This window comes from Vanacampus margaritifer, chromosome 6, assembly GCF_051991255.1.
Source record: "Vanacampus margaritifer isolate UIUO_Vmar chromosome 6, RoL_Vmar_1.0, whole genome shotgun sequence".
NCBI classification, from domain to species: Eukaryota; Metazoa; Chordata; class Actinopteri; order Syngnathiformes; family Syngnathidae; genus Vanacampus; species Vanacampus margaritifer.
The window spans coordinates 2,929,771-2,945,423 of record NC_135437.1 but is presented as its reverse complement, the minus strand read 5'-3'; the positions used below and the strand labels follow the sequence as shown (position 1 = coordinate 2,945,423).

Below are 15,653 nucleotides of genomic sequence, written 5' to 3'. Positions count from 1 at the left end.
GGAACATTACATGTGGATGGACCATGGTCAAGTCAAGTCATGACTTGAATTACGCGTTGGTATAAAATACTTGAAATCAAAAGTTGTGGGCCCTATGAAAGTTTGACTTTTTGAATGGAATTATGGAAATTATTCAACTTTTTGAGGACAATCTCATTTTTTGACGAGCACCTGCTTGCTTGGTGCACACAACACTGCTCATTAGGTTGTGTGGCAAAAAAATAGATTCTCATAAGAATCACAATTCTCATTTAGTACAATTCAGAATCGATTTTATTTAAATTATTTTATACTGTCTTCCCTTAGTTTGTGTGTGCCTTTATTGGGAGGGCTGTTCATGTTCGGTCTGATACTGTTAAGTTGTAGCCACATTAGAGAGTAGAAGGAAAAAGTCACGATCAAGTTATACCAATAAAAGTTGTGACATTCAAAGATTCCCACCCCTACTGCTCATCAGTCATCACCAATGAATTCAGAGACATTATGAAAGTCATTTTATTCATCAAAAAACTTTTGACATGCAGCAGCAATGTTGTGTTGAACTCAGCCTCAACTCAGAAGAAATGTTCAAAAAAATTAAATAAAGGATGTCAACGTCATGTATCCAGTCTGCGTTTCTTCATGAACTGCCGTACTCGGTACGGACTTGAGGTGTGTACTGGAAGATGGACAGATAAATGTTTTAATGTAGTAATATATGTACAATTTTTATTATACATTCATACAGTTAATTTACCATAAAAATGTTTCCCATTTATATATACTTAAACTTGTCTATTTCACAATGACTTTCATTTCATCTATAACAAATTGTAAGACAAAATGTAAATCTAAAATTGTTTACACTTATTTGGTCCATGTGTATTTAATTATTCATTATAAACTGAGCAATTCATTCATTCATTCATTCATTAATCTTTTAAACAGCATGCAAAATTGTTCATTTACAATATATTCACTAATTATAATTCTCTCATCTGTAGAATTTGTTTTAAATTTAGGGGGCATAATTAATTTAACAATTACAGGACTTGCGGCCATGAAAGTACTCGGTGGGCTGGATTAAAGCACAGACGGAGCTTTACGTGACCCCCGCAGCAAACTTGGTCCCTGGTCTAACCTGCTCTGGCTTGATGGGGAAGTCCGTCCTGATGCGTACCCACGTGTCCTCTGCCGTGCAACTGCTGCTGCTTGGGCACTCTGGCGGCGCTTCTTTGCGGAGTTTTGCTGCGCATCTGCATCTTGTGACTGTTGGGTGTGCTCAGGCGGTGCGGCTCCTCCATCCCATTCAGGGAGAAATTCCACAGTTCGGGATCATCTGCGGACGTGACTGAATGAAAACCGACCTCAGCAGGAAAACGGCATTGTAATAGACTCTCATAGAGGCTCACAGTTAGCCAGTGTGAATCTAAATCAGGGGTGTCCAAAGGCGGCGGCCCACTGCATGTACTTTAAAATAAAATTTAACAAGGCCTGCATCAAAAGATTATGAGAAAAAGATATAAGCTTAAAACAGAACATTCCAGTTTTTTTAGTTTTTTTTTTTTTTTTACTTAAAGCTGCTGAATGCTAATGATAATTGAATTTCGACTCTCTACTTTCACGTGTGGCTGAAAAATGAAACTGCACACATGACGTCATATTTGCACAGACGGTGGGAAATTCAAACCCGAATCCAGTCTGAAAACTAATGGCGAGGCTTGCAGCAGTACCCATTGTGAACAGCTTATGTGTTGATCTTCTAATTAAAAGGTGTTTTAGCCATAAATGCTCAAATAAAAAGGCTATTGTCAAGATATTTTTGGGCAAATTACTCCGCAGGGCAGCTTTAAAAAAGAAACAAACATTTTTTTCTTTAAATTGTTTTAAATGTAAAAAAAGGGCACATTTGCAAAAAATCATGAAAATTTGCCACAGGATTTATTTTTTAATACCTTTGAATGCATATCAAACTCATTTATTTAATTTAGATATCACACAAATAACGAAAAACTGTTTTTCCTTTTCACTGAAAATGTCCTAAATGTATAGCTTGTTCACTGTAGCACTAGAGTGGCTCCAAGTTCCAACTACTGGAGACAAATTCCTTGCATGTTTTCAACATGCGTGGTAAAGAAAGATGAATCGGATTCCCAAGTGGAGCTATTTGAGGTAACGAGTCCGGTGTGTTTGGCGGATTTAAATTTTTTTTTAATTAAAAAAGGACTACAACCTGAAGGAGGTGGAGACATAAATTTACTTCACTGCATTGAAAATTCTACTAAATTTCTTAATAAAATCACTTTATTGATTGTTTATGTAATATTGTAACTTGTGGATTTCCATCAGCTATAAAATATAATCATTTTCAAATGTTAATGAATAAAGCCATGAAATAGTATCCCCCTTGTGTGTAACAAATCTACTTAACTTTCACTTTTTGAATTGAACTACTGAAATAATTAAATTTTCTACCAGAATGTATTGAGAAGATGTACTTTATATGCACCAGACCACAATAACCCTAAATGGACAATAGATGAGAAAGGGTCTCAGGTGAAACTGTTTTACAGTAAACGGGGACATAGAGAGAGTAATTACAACTGCCCGTGATTGAAGATATATCACTTCAACGTAATGTACTTCATTGACACCAATTGCTATCTGCCAATTAGGATTGGCTTTGGCGCCATCTTGTGGCATCTTATAGCATTTCCAATTTTAGCCCTCAAAAGCAAAATTTGAGTTTCAAAGAAACTTCAGCTATGCCACGGCACGAGCAAAGTGAAGAAAAACAATGGAGCTATCGCGATACCACGAAGAAAAGCAGCTGAGTCCATCACCTCCCTCTCCAAAGAGGAGCTCCACATTCTCCACCTCCTGCTTCTGCTGCAGTTGCTTGGCCTCCATCTCCCTGCGAAACTTCTGCTGCAGCTGCTGCTGCCGCTGCTTGCGCAGCTGCTTGGGGTCCGTGTGCGACTCGGACGACAATGCCGAGTCCGCCGACACCTGTCTGGGACGACAAGCAGTGGGTGGTGGGCCATCACAAGCACATTAGCAACCTGAATTCCAATATTGGATGTCTGTACTGTGATTTTAAATGTCTTAAATGCTTCAACACCTACCGCCCCCCCTCCATCTTGCTGTTTCGACTGCCTTTCAATGGACTTGTGAGGGTGTTTACCTTGAGACTTCGCCCTCGCTTTGAACGTCGTGAGCGTCAGGGGTGTGACTTTTGGAGGTCTCTTTTAGGTTGGCGACTCGGGGCTCTGGCGGTGCGACGGTGGGCTCCAGTTTAGCCTCTTGCACAAGGCTACAAAAACGAGCCTTCTCCACGGAGGGCTCGCTTTCCGAGCGCTTGGTTTGGGCGGGGTCCAGAGCAGGCAGTGGCTAAGTGGATGGAAATGGCTTCTTTCAAGGAAATGTTGTCACTAATTGAAGTGCTATGACTCATGCTATGACTCTGAAAACATGTACAGGAATATAATAGGGAATGTTAGGAAAAGTCAGAGAGCAAAGGTAACGCAGTGTTTCTCACAGATTTAAAATCTACTTGGGTGGACTCAGTAGTCTCAGTCCCGTTACTTGCGTCTTCCACTTACCTCATGATCCACAAGTGAGTGATGGCAAACTAATTTTACATGCAGTATATCTGGTCGCGACACTTAAAAAAATATATATATATATATATATATATTATTATAAAATTTTCTTGAAAACTTGGCCCACCCAAATATTAACATGGTGTGGGGAACAGCATTCTTAACCATTCCCTGCTCACTAGATTCTATTGAACTACCTCTACTGTATGCAATTCACCACCATATATAGAAAATTGGTGTCAGGCGATTAAAATTGTAATCGGAATTAATCGCATGACTTTAATAGTTAACTCACAATTAATCTCAAATTTTATATATGTTCTAAATGTACAATAAAATGTAAAAAAGTTTCTAAGTTTCCATACTCTTGTTAACATAAAAGTGTGTGTGTGTGGGGGGGGGGGGGGTGTTAAACTAATAGAAATAAGGCTGCATCTTTTTGTCATAATAATTCATAAAATTTAGTTAAAATTTTAAAAAGAATTACTGTAAAGTACTGTAAAAAACGAGTGTGATGTTGATTTGTGTTGGTCATTTTTCTGCCACTATATGGCATAATTGCATTTCTAAGAGATTGGTGACAGCTCAGTGCATTCTTTTTTTTCATATTAAGATCTATATTAGAATCTTCAACATAAATTAACAGCACATTTTTTAAATTTTAAAATACAACTTGACCCCTTTCTCCACAAATATATGCATTATTATGAAATGTATTACTGCTAAACTTTGACATGCACAAGTCATGCAACGAGTATTTCCCCCAGTACAGGCTTTCCAAGTAAGGGGCGGTCATTAATCTTGCGTTAAAACAATTAGTGGCATTAATGGAACTTTAAATAAACTGAAAATGAACGCACTCATTTTGCCACCCCTAATAAAAATCCCCATATAGTGATTTGGGGAAAACATGAACGGTTGTGAATGTCTCTGCACCTGCTTGGGGATCTTGTTAATAGCCTGAAGGTATGCTTTGTCTAGAATGCAGTTTCCAAGAGCGTTCCCAAAGCACCTAAAAAAAAATAAAAAAAGCGGTTGAAGACAAAAAGGACAACAACTATGATGACTGGAGAATGGTAATCTTCCAGTACTTGAGCGCTCTCTTCACGCCATCAGTGACAGCCTCCTTTCTTGCTTTCTCCAGAGACAAAGCCTTCGACTTCAGCCCCTCGCTCACGCCGTAGCCCACGTCCTCATGGAAAGCTCCATCCTGGCACAAACAAGATATTTATTTAGGAGGACTGTCACAGGATCAATGACACTTTGCCGTGTCCCCAATAACTATCTAGGATTTTTATACAGTAGACTATATAGTCAAATGAAAAAGAGTTTTGGAACTGTGTTTGTAACAGGTTTCCAGTTGCTGCTCACTTTTTAACTGCAACATATAAGAGGGAGCACATGACTCCAGCTCTGGCTAATCTGCACACTTGCAGTTCATTTCAAGATGGTATTGGTTTTGAAATCTTTAAATGCTCTCACTCCATCTTATCTCTCATGCTGCAGCTAATGGATGCTTTTAAAGAGCTCTATAAACAAAATTCAACATTGGAAAAAATATAATCACGTCTCATAGCGCAAATATTGATTTCAGTATACTGAAAGAGGAAAGTCAGCTGGGGGATCTAAAATGATTTGTAAGTTGCAGACCTCTGTCTATTAAAAGACGGAGAAGCATCTGAAAGCAAGGAAAAATGCAGACATCGGTTTGGAAGATTTAGAAGTGAAGTGAAAATAAATTGTCAATAAATTTTATTAGGTGACAACGGTATGTATATTTTTCGGGCCAATACTGCATGGTGCTATTTTTCTTGTTTAAAACATTTACAGTTGAGTTGGGATACAAGTAATTTGAGCTTTAATGCATGATCACGGAACGATTTCAACTTGCAGGTGAAGGTACTACTAAACCACACAGTAGCATTTTATGGGAATCCCTATTGCTCTAATTACAACGAAAACATTTTTGCTGCTACACAATGCATCATGGGATACTGTGATATTGTGAGATACATGAAGGGCATTATATAGGCAAGGGGATAACCTATATTCACTACACATTCAAACAGTACTACTCCCTATATAGGGCACCATATCATGAATAGGGAGTGATTCCCAACACAGCCCACCTTCAGCTGCACTTTGACGAAAGCGCTGACGCCGACGTAAAACCTCCCGTTAACCAGGTCCACAAAGTCTATAAAGGCAAACACGAGGCTGAGATACAGAGCATAGGGTGGTGGTTGTCATGTAAACACATTACGATGGTGACAGACGAGAAAGACAGACACTGAGGCATACAGTACCAACGTTCTGCTGTGAGATGGAGTGCGACCACCCGTTATATCCAAACATCTCATTGGCCAGGCTGATCACACGGTGGCCCTCAATGTAGCACACCTGCAACAATCAAATGGGGAAATTTGCCATTTTGTGCTTTGTATACAAGAAGTTGGGTCTCTGAAAATTTCAGTTTATACGTGTAACAATTTAATTTCCTCCTGGGATGAATAACGTAGCCATCCATCTATCTATCTACAATATCCAACAATCTGTCCTAAATGTTCGGCTAAGCTACCAACATTGGGGTGGTGGGTATATTTGTGTTTGGTTATGTGATGCACCACACAGCTACGTACATTCATTAATAAGTGTCATTTGGAAGCTGGATCATGAAATACTGCCTCCACAAGTGAAAATACAATTTGATCTCTACGAGCACTCAGTTAAGGGCACTCTTTTTAAGTTTAGACACAGAAGAGTGGATGAGTGGATCCTTATCATGTAAAAGATAAGCAGAGCTGCATTGAGTGTTGTTGGATCAGCAGACTAGCACTAGCTAACAGTGTTAGCTTCTGAGTGGTACATGGTACTTAAGTGAAGATGTCAATGTGGTGGGGGTCAAGAGTGTTTTATGTTTTGCTGTGTGTCCATGTGTCACGTACATATAAGCATAGTGTAGTGTAGTGTATGAAGTGATGCCTTCACAAGTGAAAATGCAATCAATCCTTTTAATCAGTCAACGTGTCCTATAATTCTCTATCCTTGGGGGTATTTTAATGAAAGCATGTGACAGATGTTATTAAGACACTTGGGTTTCAAATTGTGGGAAAGAAAATGCACAAGTCTCATTTGAAAGTTATTTTACAGCACGAAAACTTGCCTTCTGTCCTCCTCCAGCCAGTCTGGTACTGATAAATTCTGGCCCCAGCTTTTGGCGCAGTGCATTGTGCACAGCCTGCTGCTCCTCGGCTGTGTAAGCACACTGAGGTGGGTGGGACAGAATACAAATACATTAGGATTTGCTACATGTCTTTCCGTTGTGCACAAGCTCGTTTGGATACATGGCCGTTTTGAAAAGATTATATTCAAAGTTGCTTCATAACGTTATTCTTACCTGACCAAAGCGCTTGGGAGACGACTTTCTCTCTTCGGAGATGTTGGACATTTTGAAATTGCGGGAAAAAAAGAAAGTAAGATAACTACACGAGTGAAGCTACAGGAAAAACATTTCAAAATTCAATGGGTGCGCCGTCTTCTTCCGCTTGTCGTGGCTTCGTCTTCACACGCTTTGAATACTTCATTACTGCCTCATGTGGTAGGACGGTGAATGGATCCAGTTGGGAATGGTCGAGAAGACAAATACAAAGACAACGGTCAAAGCGGTAGTAGTCGACGGCCACACTTTGAGCCGACATATGACACGAAGAGCACGAAGAGCACGAAGAGGCCCCTTTCCGAAAAGGGGCACACAAACTACTTTTAAAAAAATAAAAATAAAATAATAAATACCCTGATGGTAAGACATCCAGAACACGCAAACGTCAATGACTTGTTCGTTAAATTCTCCAAATATTCTTCGTTTTTGTTATTTTTCCCCTTGCCATTCTCACTGCATTCCAGCCCTGCACACTGCTAATACATTCTATTAGTGGGCTTATTAATGAACACTATATGTTCATAATGAATATATGTATGAACAGTTCATACATGCAACGGTTATTGTGTGCATCTGTAATTGTGAATGGTTGTTAAACTGATCTTATGACCATCTGATAATGTCCACAGACTCCACACATCTTTATCTTCCCACGCGTGTTCTCTAGAACACTGGTACGAATAGAAAATAGGCTGCTCTAAAAGCAACAACTCCGCTTTGTTGTTGAGCTTTAAAGTATGTTAATGTGTGCCTCTGATCCAATAAGAGCAGATTACATGTCACACAACGCCCAAACATGTGTGGCGATATTTGGGTGCACACTTGGCCACAAATGCCCGAGCGCTTGTGGCATTCAATGCAATTAAAATGATAATTAAAAAAAAAAAATAACAGGGCTTTTTCAGAAATAAAAACGTCAGATGTGATTGTGTGCGTGTGTGTGTGTGTGCACGCGCGCAACCGTTCCCTCTGTTGTCACTGGGTTGTTTGTGGCGTTCAGGGACGTCTCGTAAACAGCACTACTCGTCTTCCAACATGACACCTTGCGTAAATAGACACTACCGCGCGTGCATGTGAGAGTGCAGCTGCTGGATCGGGTGCTTCTCGTCAAAACAAAGCGGGGCCGCGCGCACGGGAGCGAGCGGAGGCGCATGCTTCATGAATGAGTCCTCCGCGGTCTGCACTGTGCAGTGTGCAGCTAACAGTAAACCACTACCACCTCCAACGGACCAAACACCGGACTCATTGACTGCCCGGTTCCCGACTGGGAGCTCTATCCGTGGATCGAGCTACGCTGAGCCACCGATGAGCCCGAACGGAACCGACCTGATATCGGAGCTATATGCACTCGTCATCTCGGCTGGAACCAGGCAACAGGACACGGAACGGTGAGCGTGGCAACTTTAGGTCCACAAACTCCACGCTGTGATGCATTTTTTTGTGGACTACAATGTGTTTGTGTGTGGGGAACACCTTCGGACACTCCTTTCTTGGATCAACGTGGATTGTTGCATGCGTGCGCCTAGATTGATTGGCCATTTTGTATGGAATAATCACAACAGGCCCGGTCGCAGTCTGCTTGCGCTAGGCCGGGAAAGCAATGCTGTGTGGTGGTCGGAAAAATGTTATCGTAAATAGACAAAGAGGAGAAAGGAAAGAGGAGGGTGGAAAGCCCCCCTCCCATGATTGGCTTTGTCTTTGGTGGCCTCCAACCTCACCTTTGACTCAAGACATGAAAACAAACACACCCATGTTGTGTTAAGTGTGGATAGGCATGAATATAATACGTTGTTCTTTTTGTCGTAAAAAAGGGACTTGCCGCCCAGACTGTTGTTCACCCTTTTGATGGGTGGCGCGTTTCTATGGTGAGACACAAATAACAGTAGCGTCATGACATGTCACCCAACAATGGAAGTCGTTTGAGCATTTGTTCCATATCCAGCATAGATCCCATGTACTATCTTTGTCCTGACTAGTAAGGCAATTCAGAGCACTAGTAGAACGACTGTGTCTCGCTTGTAATGTTTTTACCCACTACAAGTATCTTGTTAGCCTACTAATATACGATTTAACTTTAATAGCTAACTGCTGTGCGCTCTAGTAAATGGTACTTCATTTATATAACATTTTTCCAACTTACAAGGCTCTCAAAGCGCTTTACATTTCGACTACTCATTCACTGATTGATGACGCAGCATCAGGAGCAGCTGGGGTTCAGTATCTTGCTTAAGGATACTTCGTCATGGTCACACTGGCCTGCGATCAAACCCACAACATTTGGGTTGCAAGACGACCATTCTACCGCTGATCCACACTACTAATTTATGCCCAACTACTAGGCAGTGTCCCAAACTAGTAGCTTTCCTTATTAACAAATGAACGCTCAGGCGGCTTTCAATATTGCCTTTTATATCAAGGATATTTCACTGAAAGTCCATGTACTATGTTGTTAAGTGGTATTTCCTTGATGACACATATCCCAAACAAAACAAAAATGTAGTGAATGTAATTTAATTATTACTACCACCAACATGTTGGTAGCCAACCAAGGCCTAAATGAGTATCCCGAAACAATGTCTCACCAGTGATGGGAAATTGTTATTTTATAGGAATGTTGTAGAAATTATCTTTTTTTTTTAGTTTTATATAAATAAAGTGTTGATATTCATCTGTTTTCTTATAATTGTGATCAATCATTGACATGATCGGTCTCTTCACATAAATAAATACTGTATTATTAATAACAACATATAATAAAGGTCATTAAAGCAAATTAATCATTTCAGAAGTGTGTATCAAACTGATGGCCCTTCACATTAATCAATACGCAAGAAATAGAAATAAACAAGTCAAAGTGAAATGAAAACTAACTATAATGGAAAATCTTATTAGTTGGGCCTGCTTGTAATAGGGTTGTTAGTGACGCATAGTAGTTAATTTAATTGATTACAAAGTGCATATTGTTTGATTGGTTGCATATTAGTAGGCCAAAAGTGGCACTATTAGAGGAAATGAAATGCTACTAGTAGTGTTTACTAGTGTCATACTCGTGAGGACAGAGCATACTAGTCAACGTATCTAAAGATGGACATCAAGGGTATCAAGGATATGGAATCATGGCTCACTCTCCTTCTCACACTGCTCATGTACATACATGCTTTTACTCTTGGCTAATGTGCTTGTGTGCGCGTGTGGTTATGTGGCAGCGCAAGTTGAGCAAATATTGCAAAACTCTCCCAGTTGGTGTGTAAAGAACACACAATACTGTAGCTCAAGACTGCACATGTACGGTAACACCTTTCAAAACACCGTTGTCCAATTCGAGGCTCACGGGTCAGATCCAGATTTCTGACACGTACAAAAAAAATCAAAATTTTTCTGTTTAAAAATGGTATCAAAAATCATATTATGAAATTTGGAGTCAGCCCAAAACGTGTCTTTACAATAATATGTTTGTTGTATTTGCCCCCACTACTTTAAACGCGTATTCAGATTAATAGTCCGTTTGTAGAATATGGTGTACAGTAAACAGCCAAATCCACCTGTTTTTATCCAACATCAAATCACGGCTCACCTATTTTCTGAAGCTGACCCTTGTTACCTGAACCCTGAGCAACTGTGATGTCCTTTTCAATCAACAGGAAAGTGGCAAAATGGCCGCCGCCGAGTCTGATAAAAGCAGGTGGATTTTGCTGCTGAACTCATACTCCACAAACACATAGAATACTGTACAAACATGTTTAGACTTGTGGGGCTGCATTGAACATATTGTAAAGAACATTTTGGGGTTGACTTCCTTTTTAACTAAATTTGAAGAAAAAACAGTGAAGCACTGTAAATACTTTCTGGACACACTTTATTCAAAGTGACCTTTGACCAGCCTCTTGGAACATTTGTCTTTGACTTTAGAGTTTCCACTGTCTAAACATAACAACCTTGGTGGAGGTAATGATGGGAAATGTTAGTTCAAAAATTTTCTTTGAAGACAGTTATTTTTCCTAAGAGGCCAGGTCAACCATTAAAAAGAGCACATCTGTGCTATTAAACCGAGCAACAGCAAAGTTAATGATCAATAATCAGGTTAACAATAAGTTGTGCTAGTAACAGATTTTTCATTGTGGTGTATTTTCTTTTAAGTATTCCTGCCCTCATATTTTAACGTCCTTTGTGCTTGTCCGTATGGAGATGCTGGATGGACTCAGGCGGAGGCACGCCTCCCGCTCTTCCCCGCGGCCCCTCTCCCTCAACTTCAGCACCTTCTCGGCGCCTCCCCCAAGCCCGGACTTGGACGGGGGCAATGAGCATCCAATCAGGAGGTAAGCATCACTCACTCGTCAAGATTAATGGTTACTAAAGCCGAGCATTCGGGGTAATCTACTTATTCGCGTTCCGCTAAATCCAGCCCTTGTGCCCATCTAGTTGAAACCATCTTTGACCCTTTTTAGGGAAGATTTGCGTTAGACCTACAGTGCAGTGAACCTGCAGTTTTAGCAAGGGATACATTTTAGGCCGACCAGATAAACTTCAACACTGTACTAGGTTGTCACCAGAGGTGGGCAGCAACATGTTATATTTACTCAAGTGACTTTTGGGATAAATTGCACTTGCCAGAGTCGTTTTGATGTACTGTAATTCTTTATTTTTCTTGAGTTTATATGTCAAGAAGAAACATTACTTTTATGCCATTACATTGAGCTGAATTCTGTTTGCTACTTTTATTTGTATCTATTTATTCTACTTTTTTGTACAGTTGCCACATCATTTCTTGAATTGTTTTTTGCTCTGATGGGGGAAAAAAACAGCCTTGGGATGGAAAGTATTGCATGATGCAATGCACTCTGGGAACTGACCAAAGTGGCCAAAAAGTACATAAGTACTCAAACAAAAGATTTTTTTTTTTTCAAAACCCTTTTTTCTGAAAGTGTAGGTAATTTACGGGAAACATATACTTACTCTTTGAAAAGTTAAATTAACAACCCGAAAAAGTTCCAAAAGTGTTTAGCAAGTCAACTGTCTTGGGAATCGTAGTTACTGGATCTGAAATAAACACTAAGAAATCATCTGCATATAAACACAGGTTATTTTCCAAACTGTCTTTCTTTCACTAAAACTAGCCGATTTAAGTGCAATTAATAAAGGTTCAAATATTTACTTGTTAACAAAGTAGGTCATTCTATCTAACAGGAGACTTTGAGCGTGTGAGGTAAACAAACTCCACCCTGCTGCTGTATTTCAAACAAGACAGGAAAGAAAATTAGTTGTTTGCACTTTGTGTCACACAGGGAACTTTTCACATTTGGCGAATATGATGATAACCACTATCCTACGGAAAATGGTGCAATGTCTGTTTACATATGTTAAATATGTATGCGCCCCTGTTAGTCTAAACACGGCAAAATCCACCTGTTTTTATTCATCTCAGGAGGCGGCCATTTTGTTACATGATGTTGACTGAAAATGACATCACAGTTGCTCAGGACGTAGCTAACAACCAATCATGGCTCAGCTTTATAAAACAGGTGAGCCATGATTGGTCATAACCTGAGTCCTGAGCAAGTGGGATTTTTGGTGGACAGCAAGTTGCAAAATGGCTGCCCCCTGAGATGGATAAAAATGAGTGGGTTTTGCCGCTTAACCACTTGCTGTGGGCTGACAATGACATCACAGTGCCCAAGGTCACAGCTGGCAGACATCACATGAGCAAACCCAGCAAACAGATGGCCCGTGATAATCGTTAGGCACTGTGATGTAATTTTCAGTTGATAGCAAGTGTCAGTACAAGGCAGCCTTCTAACAGGCCAGGCAAGTTCCGTACAACAGCTTGATAAGTTGTTTCCAGCCACTGTCAAACATGTTTAAAGCATGTAGGTCTGGTAAAACCATTTTCCAAAAATTTTCTATGGTCTCTCTATGTAGCAGATTGTCACCAATTGTGGAACATATCCTACCGCGCTGTTAGCGGAATTTTGCTGTACTCCTTTAAACGTGCGTGTTGTGCTACCTTGTACTCCTGTCCTCCTGCGTGACAGGAAGAGCTCCTTTATTGTCCTGTATTATAACCCCACTTCCTCTTGCTCTTGTTTTTTACCACTAAGCCATGCAAACACTCCTCCTCCTCTTCTTCCTCCTCTCAGCTTTACAGTGACAGGCGCTCAGCTGCTGCTAACCCCGCGCTTCCACTGACATCTGTTTGCTGCATAAATATTTGTTGGCATCAATGGCGGTATTGTTTGGGAATCCCATCGGTACCTCTGTTCTCTCCTCCTCTCTCGGGACCTCGGGGCAGAGCCTATCCTACTTTCTCATCTCGCATCACTTTGTCCTACTTTTGCCCTTTCTTTTGCGTCGTCCTCGTTCTGGCTTCCCGTCTTCCATTTCCTCTGTGTCGCTCTCTCTCAACCTTCCTTTTTTTTTACTGTACACATTGCTCAGTGTGTTTTGATTGCTGGTGTAACCCCTCCTCTCTGACTCCTATGAGGACTCTCCACCGGCTCAAGCTGATGAGCTCGCCCAGCCTCAGCGAGCTGGCCAAGAGCGACAAGGGTTCACCGGAGGATAGAGGTGAGAAGCAGAAGAGGGCTGGAGCCAACGCCACCTGGAACAGGTACGTTCGGTTGGGGTTCAACTCATTTTTGGGTCAAATGTATTGTTTTGACCAGGTCTTGTTCAATAAAACATACATGATTGATGTAACTGGATTGGATTCAATTCTAAATGTAAATATTCTCCCCAAAAAAATCATACTATTGCGCCAATTAAGAGTAAGAAGTTTCAATTTGCAGCAATTATACTTCTGAGAATGTCTTCTATATAAATGTAAAATTGGTACTGCCTTAAATCCTTAACTGAATCGAAAACCAATGTGAATTGTAAATCTAATCGAATCGGGGCCTTCTGAATCGAATCAAATCTATTTTGGAAATCTGATACCGAGCCCTTCTGCCCGAAGCCAGCTGGGATAGGCTCCTCGGAGTTAGAACGTCTCGGAACTTGTACAAATCGGACTCCGACCAAAAAATCTGAGTCAAAAGTGCCTCGGAGTTTGAACTCATTCTCGGTGTTAGAACATCCAAGCAAACCAAGCAAAGCCGAACGTACCTTGATTGGTTAGCCGAGTGAAGTCGAGCGATGCCGAATGCTCACGTTGCGGTAGTGGAGACGAAGCGCTGCTCATTTTCTAGTCAGAGCGGGTGAATACTCCCGGAGGTGGTCCGTACATTCGCTCATTTTGATTTTTCCATGACATTTTTCTTCAACATGGGCCCAAAGAAAGACAACAGTCTGGTGGCAAAAAAAGAAAAACGTACAGTGACGTTAGTGACTTGGTCGTCTAACAATACAGTATGCCCAATGTAAAATTCACTAACTCACCACCAAACTAAAGCATGTATTCATTAACATAGCATTTTTCATCCAGTGAGGCCATCACACCACAACAAAAAAGGTCAAGTATTTTTTATTGTTTAAATACTGTACAGGGTGTACATGTTTTTTACATTAATAGTAATGAAAATATGAAATTTCTATTTTTGGAGCTTGGGAACGGATTAATTGCATTTACATTATTTCCTATGGGGAAAAAATGTTCCGGAGGTTGAACAAGTCGGACTTTGAACACTTTTCGGACTTTGAACAAATTGTGTTCAAACTCCGAAGTACCACTGTAATAAACTTTTCACATTCAATGGAGGGTCTGCAATCCTGCCTATCCTGACCACACGTCCTTGACCTTGGTAGGGTGCACCTTGGACTGGCCAGCAGTCAATCACAAGACTCACAATCCATCACATTCCCACTTACAAGTAATTTAGACAGGAGTCGAAAATCAACCAAACATTTATGTTTTTAGATTGCCAGAGTAGCCAAATCAAAACAGAAACTTGCAACTTCCCAACTCGCAACATATAGCTGTGATTGTAGACTAGAATGTCGTTTAAAGTTTAGTTTGTGTGTGTTTGCAGCATCCACAATGCTGTGATTGCAGTTTTCCAGAAGAAAGGTTTGGGTGACAATGAACTTTACGTTCTCAACGAAGGCGTTCGGTAGGTTAAGACACCAAATGTTTTGTTGTTGTTTTTTGGGGACTATATCAACAAGAATTTCCCCCCATTTCTTGGAAAAGGCTATTGAATGTTTATCAGCATTTTTTGAAGACTTTTTGGAGTTTAAAATTTTAATTTTATTTTTTCCCAAATGCATTTTAATGGGGGTCAATTATAACTATACACGGATTTTCATTGTTGTTTTTTTCGGGCGACGGGGCTTTCGAGTCTGCTGCTTCTTGTCTGTGGAATGCTCTCCCAGATCACCTCAGAGTTCCACAGAAGGTGGAAGCTTTTGAAAAAAGGACTCGTAACATTCCTTTTTAAAAACACTTTTCTTGATTGATTTCTATTTTGAGTTTTGACTTCTTCTTTTTTTTTTAACTCAGATTTTTATTGAATGTTTTTTTACTTTGTGCTTTTATTGTTGCCTGTGCTGTACACTTTGAAATTCATTTTATAAATGTAAAGTGTGTTACAAATAAAAATGTATTATTATTATTATTATTATTTGAGGGCCGGGCCGGTCCTTGGTTCGAATAGTTGAGAATCAGAGGAATATTGATTCCATTTTATGGGAAGTAAAGGGAA

At 40.3% G+C, this 15,653-nt stretch overlaps 2 protein-coding genes across 4 annotated transcripts in view; one reads left to right on the top strand and one right to left on the bottom strand.

Moving 5' to 3' along the window:
* Positions 1-479: 479 nt before the first annotated feature.
* Positions 480-7,307, bottom strand: rad52 (RAD52 homolog, DNA repair protein). Its single transcript, XM_077568402.1, has 10 exons — positions 6,979-7,307; positions 6,745-6,846; positions 5,888-5,981; positions 5,711-5,778; positions 4,673-4,791; positions 4,518-4,593; positions 3,164-3,369; positions 2,823-2,992; positions 1,121-1,318; positions 480-658 (listed from the first exon to the last, which is right to left on the bottom strand). The coding sequence occupies exons 1-10, from the start codon at positions 7,027-7,029 to the stop codon at positions 597-599; spliced, it is 1,146 nt and encodes a 381-aa protein (XP_077424528.1). The 5' UTR covers positions 7,030-7,307; the 3' UTR covers positions 480-596.
* A 745-nt stretch (positions 7,308-8,052) lies between these two features.
* Positions 8,053-15,653, top strand: part of prr5a (proline rich 5a (renal)) — a 38,076-nt gene continuing 30,475 nt past the window's right edge. Inside the window, exons 1-4 of one of the 3 annotated variants that reach the window (XM_077568401.1) lie at positions 8,053-8,408; positions 11,206-11,336; positions 13,499-13,624; positions 14,982-15,062. In XM_077568401.1, the coding sequence (XP_077424527.1) occupies positions 11,206-11,336; positions 13,499-13,624; positions 14,982-15,062 (338 nt within the window). In that variant the 5' untranslated portion in view covers positions 8,053-8,408. The remainder of the gene's footprint in view (positions 8,409-11,205; positions 11,337-13,498; positions 13,625-14,981; positions 15,063-15,653) is intronic. The other 2 variants (XM_077568399.1, XM_077568400.1) reach the window with 2 other exon arrangements.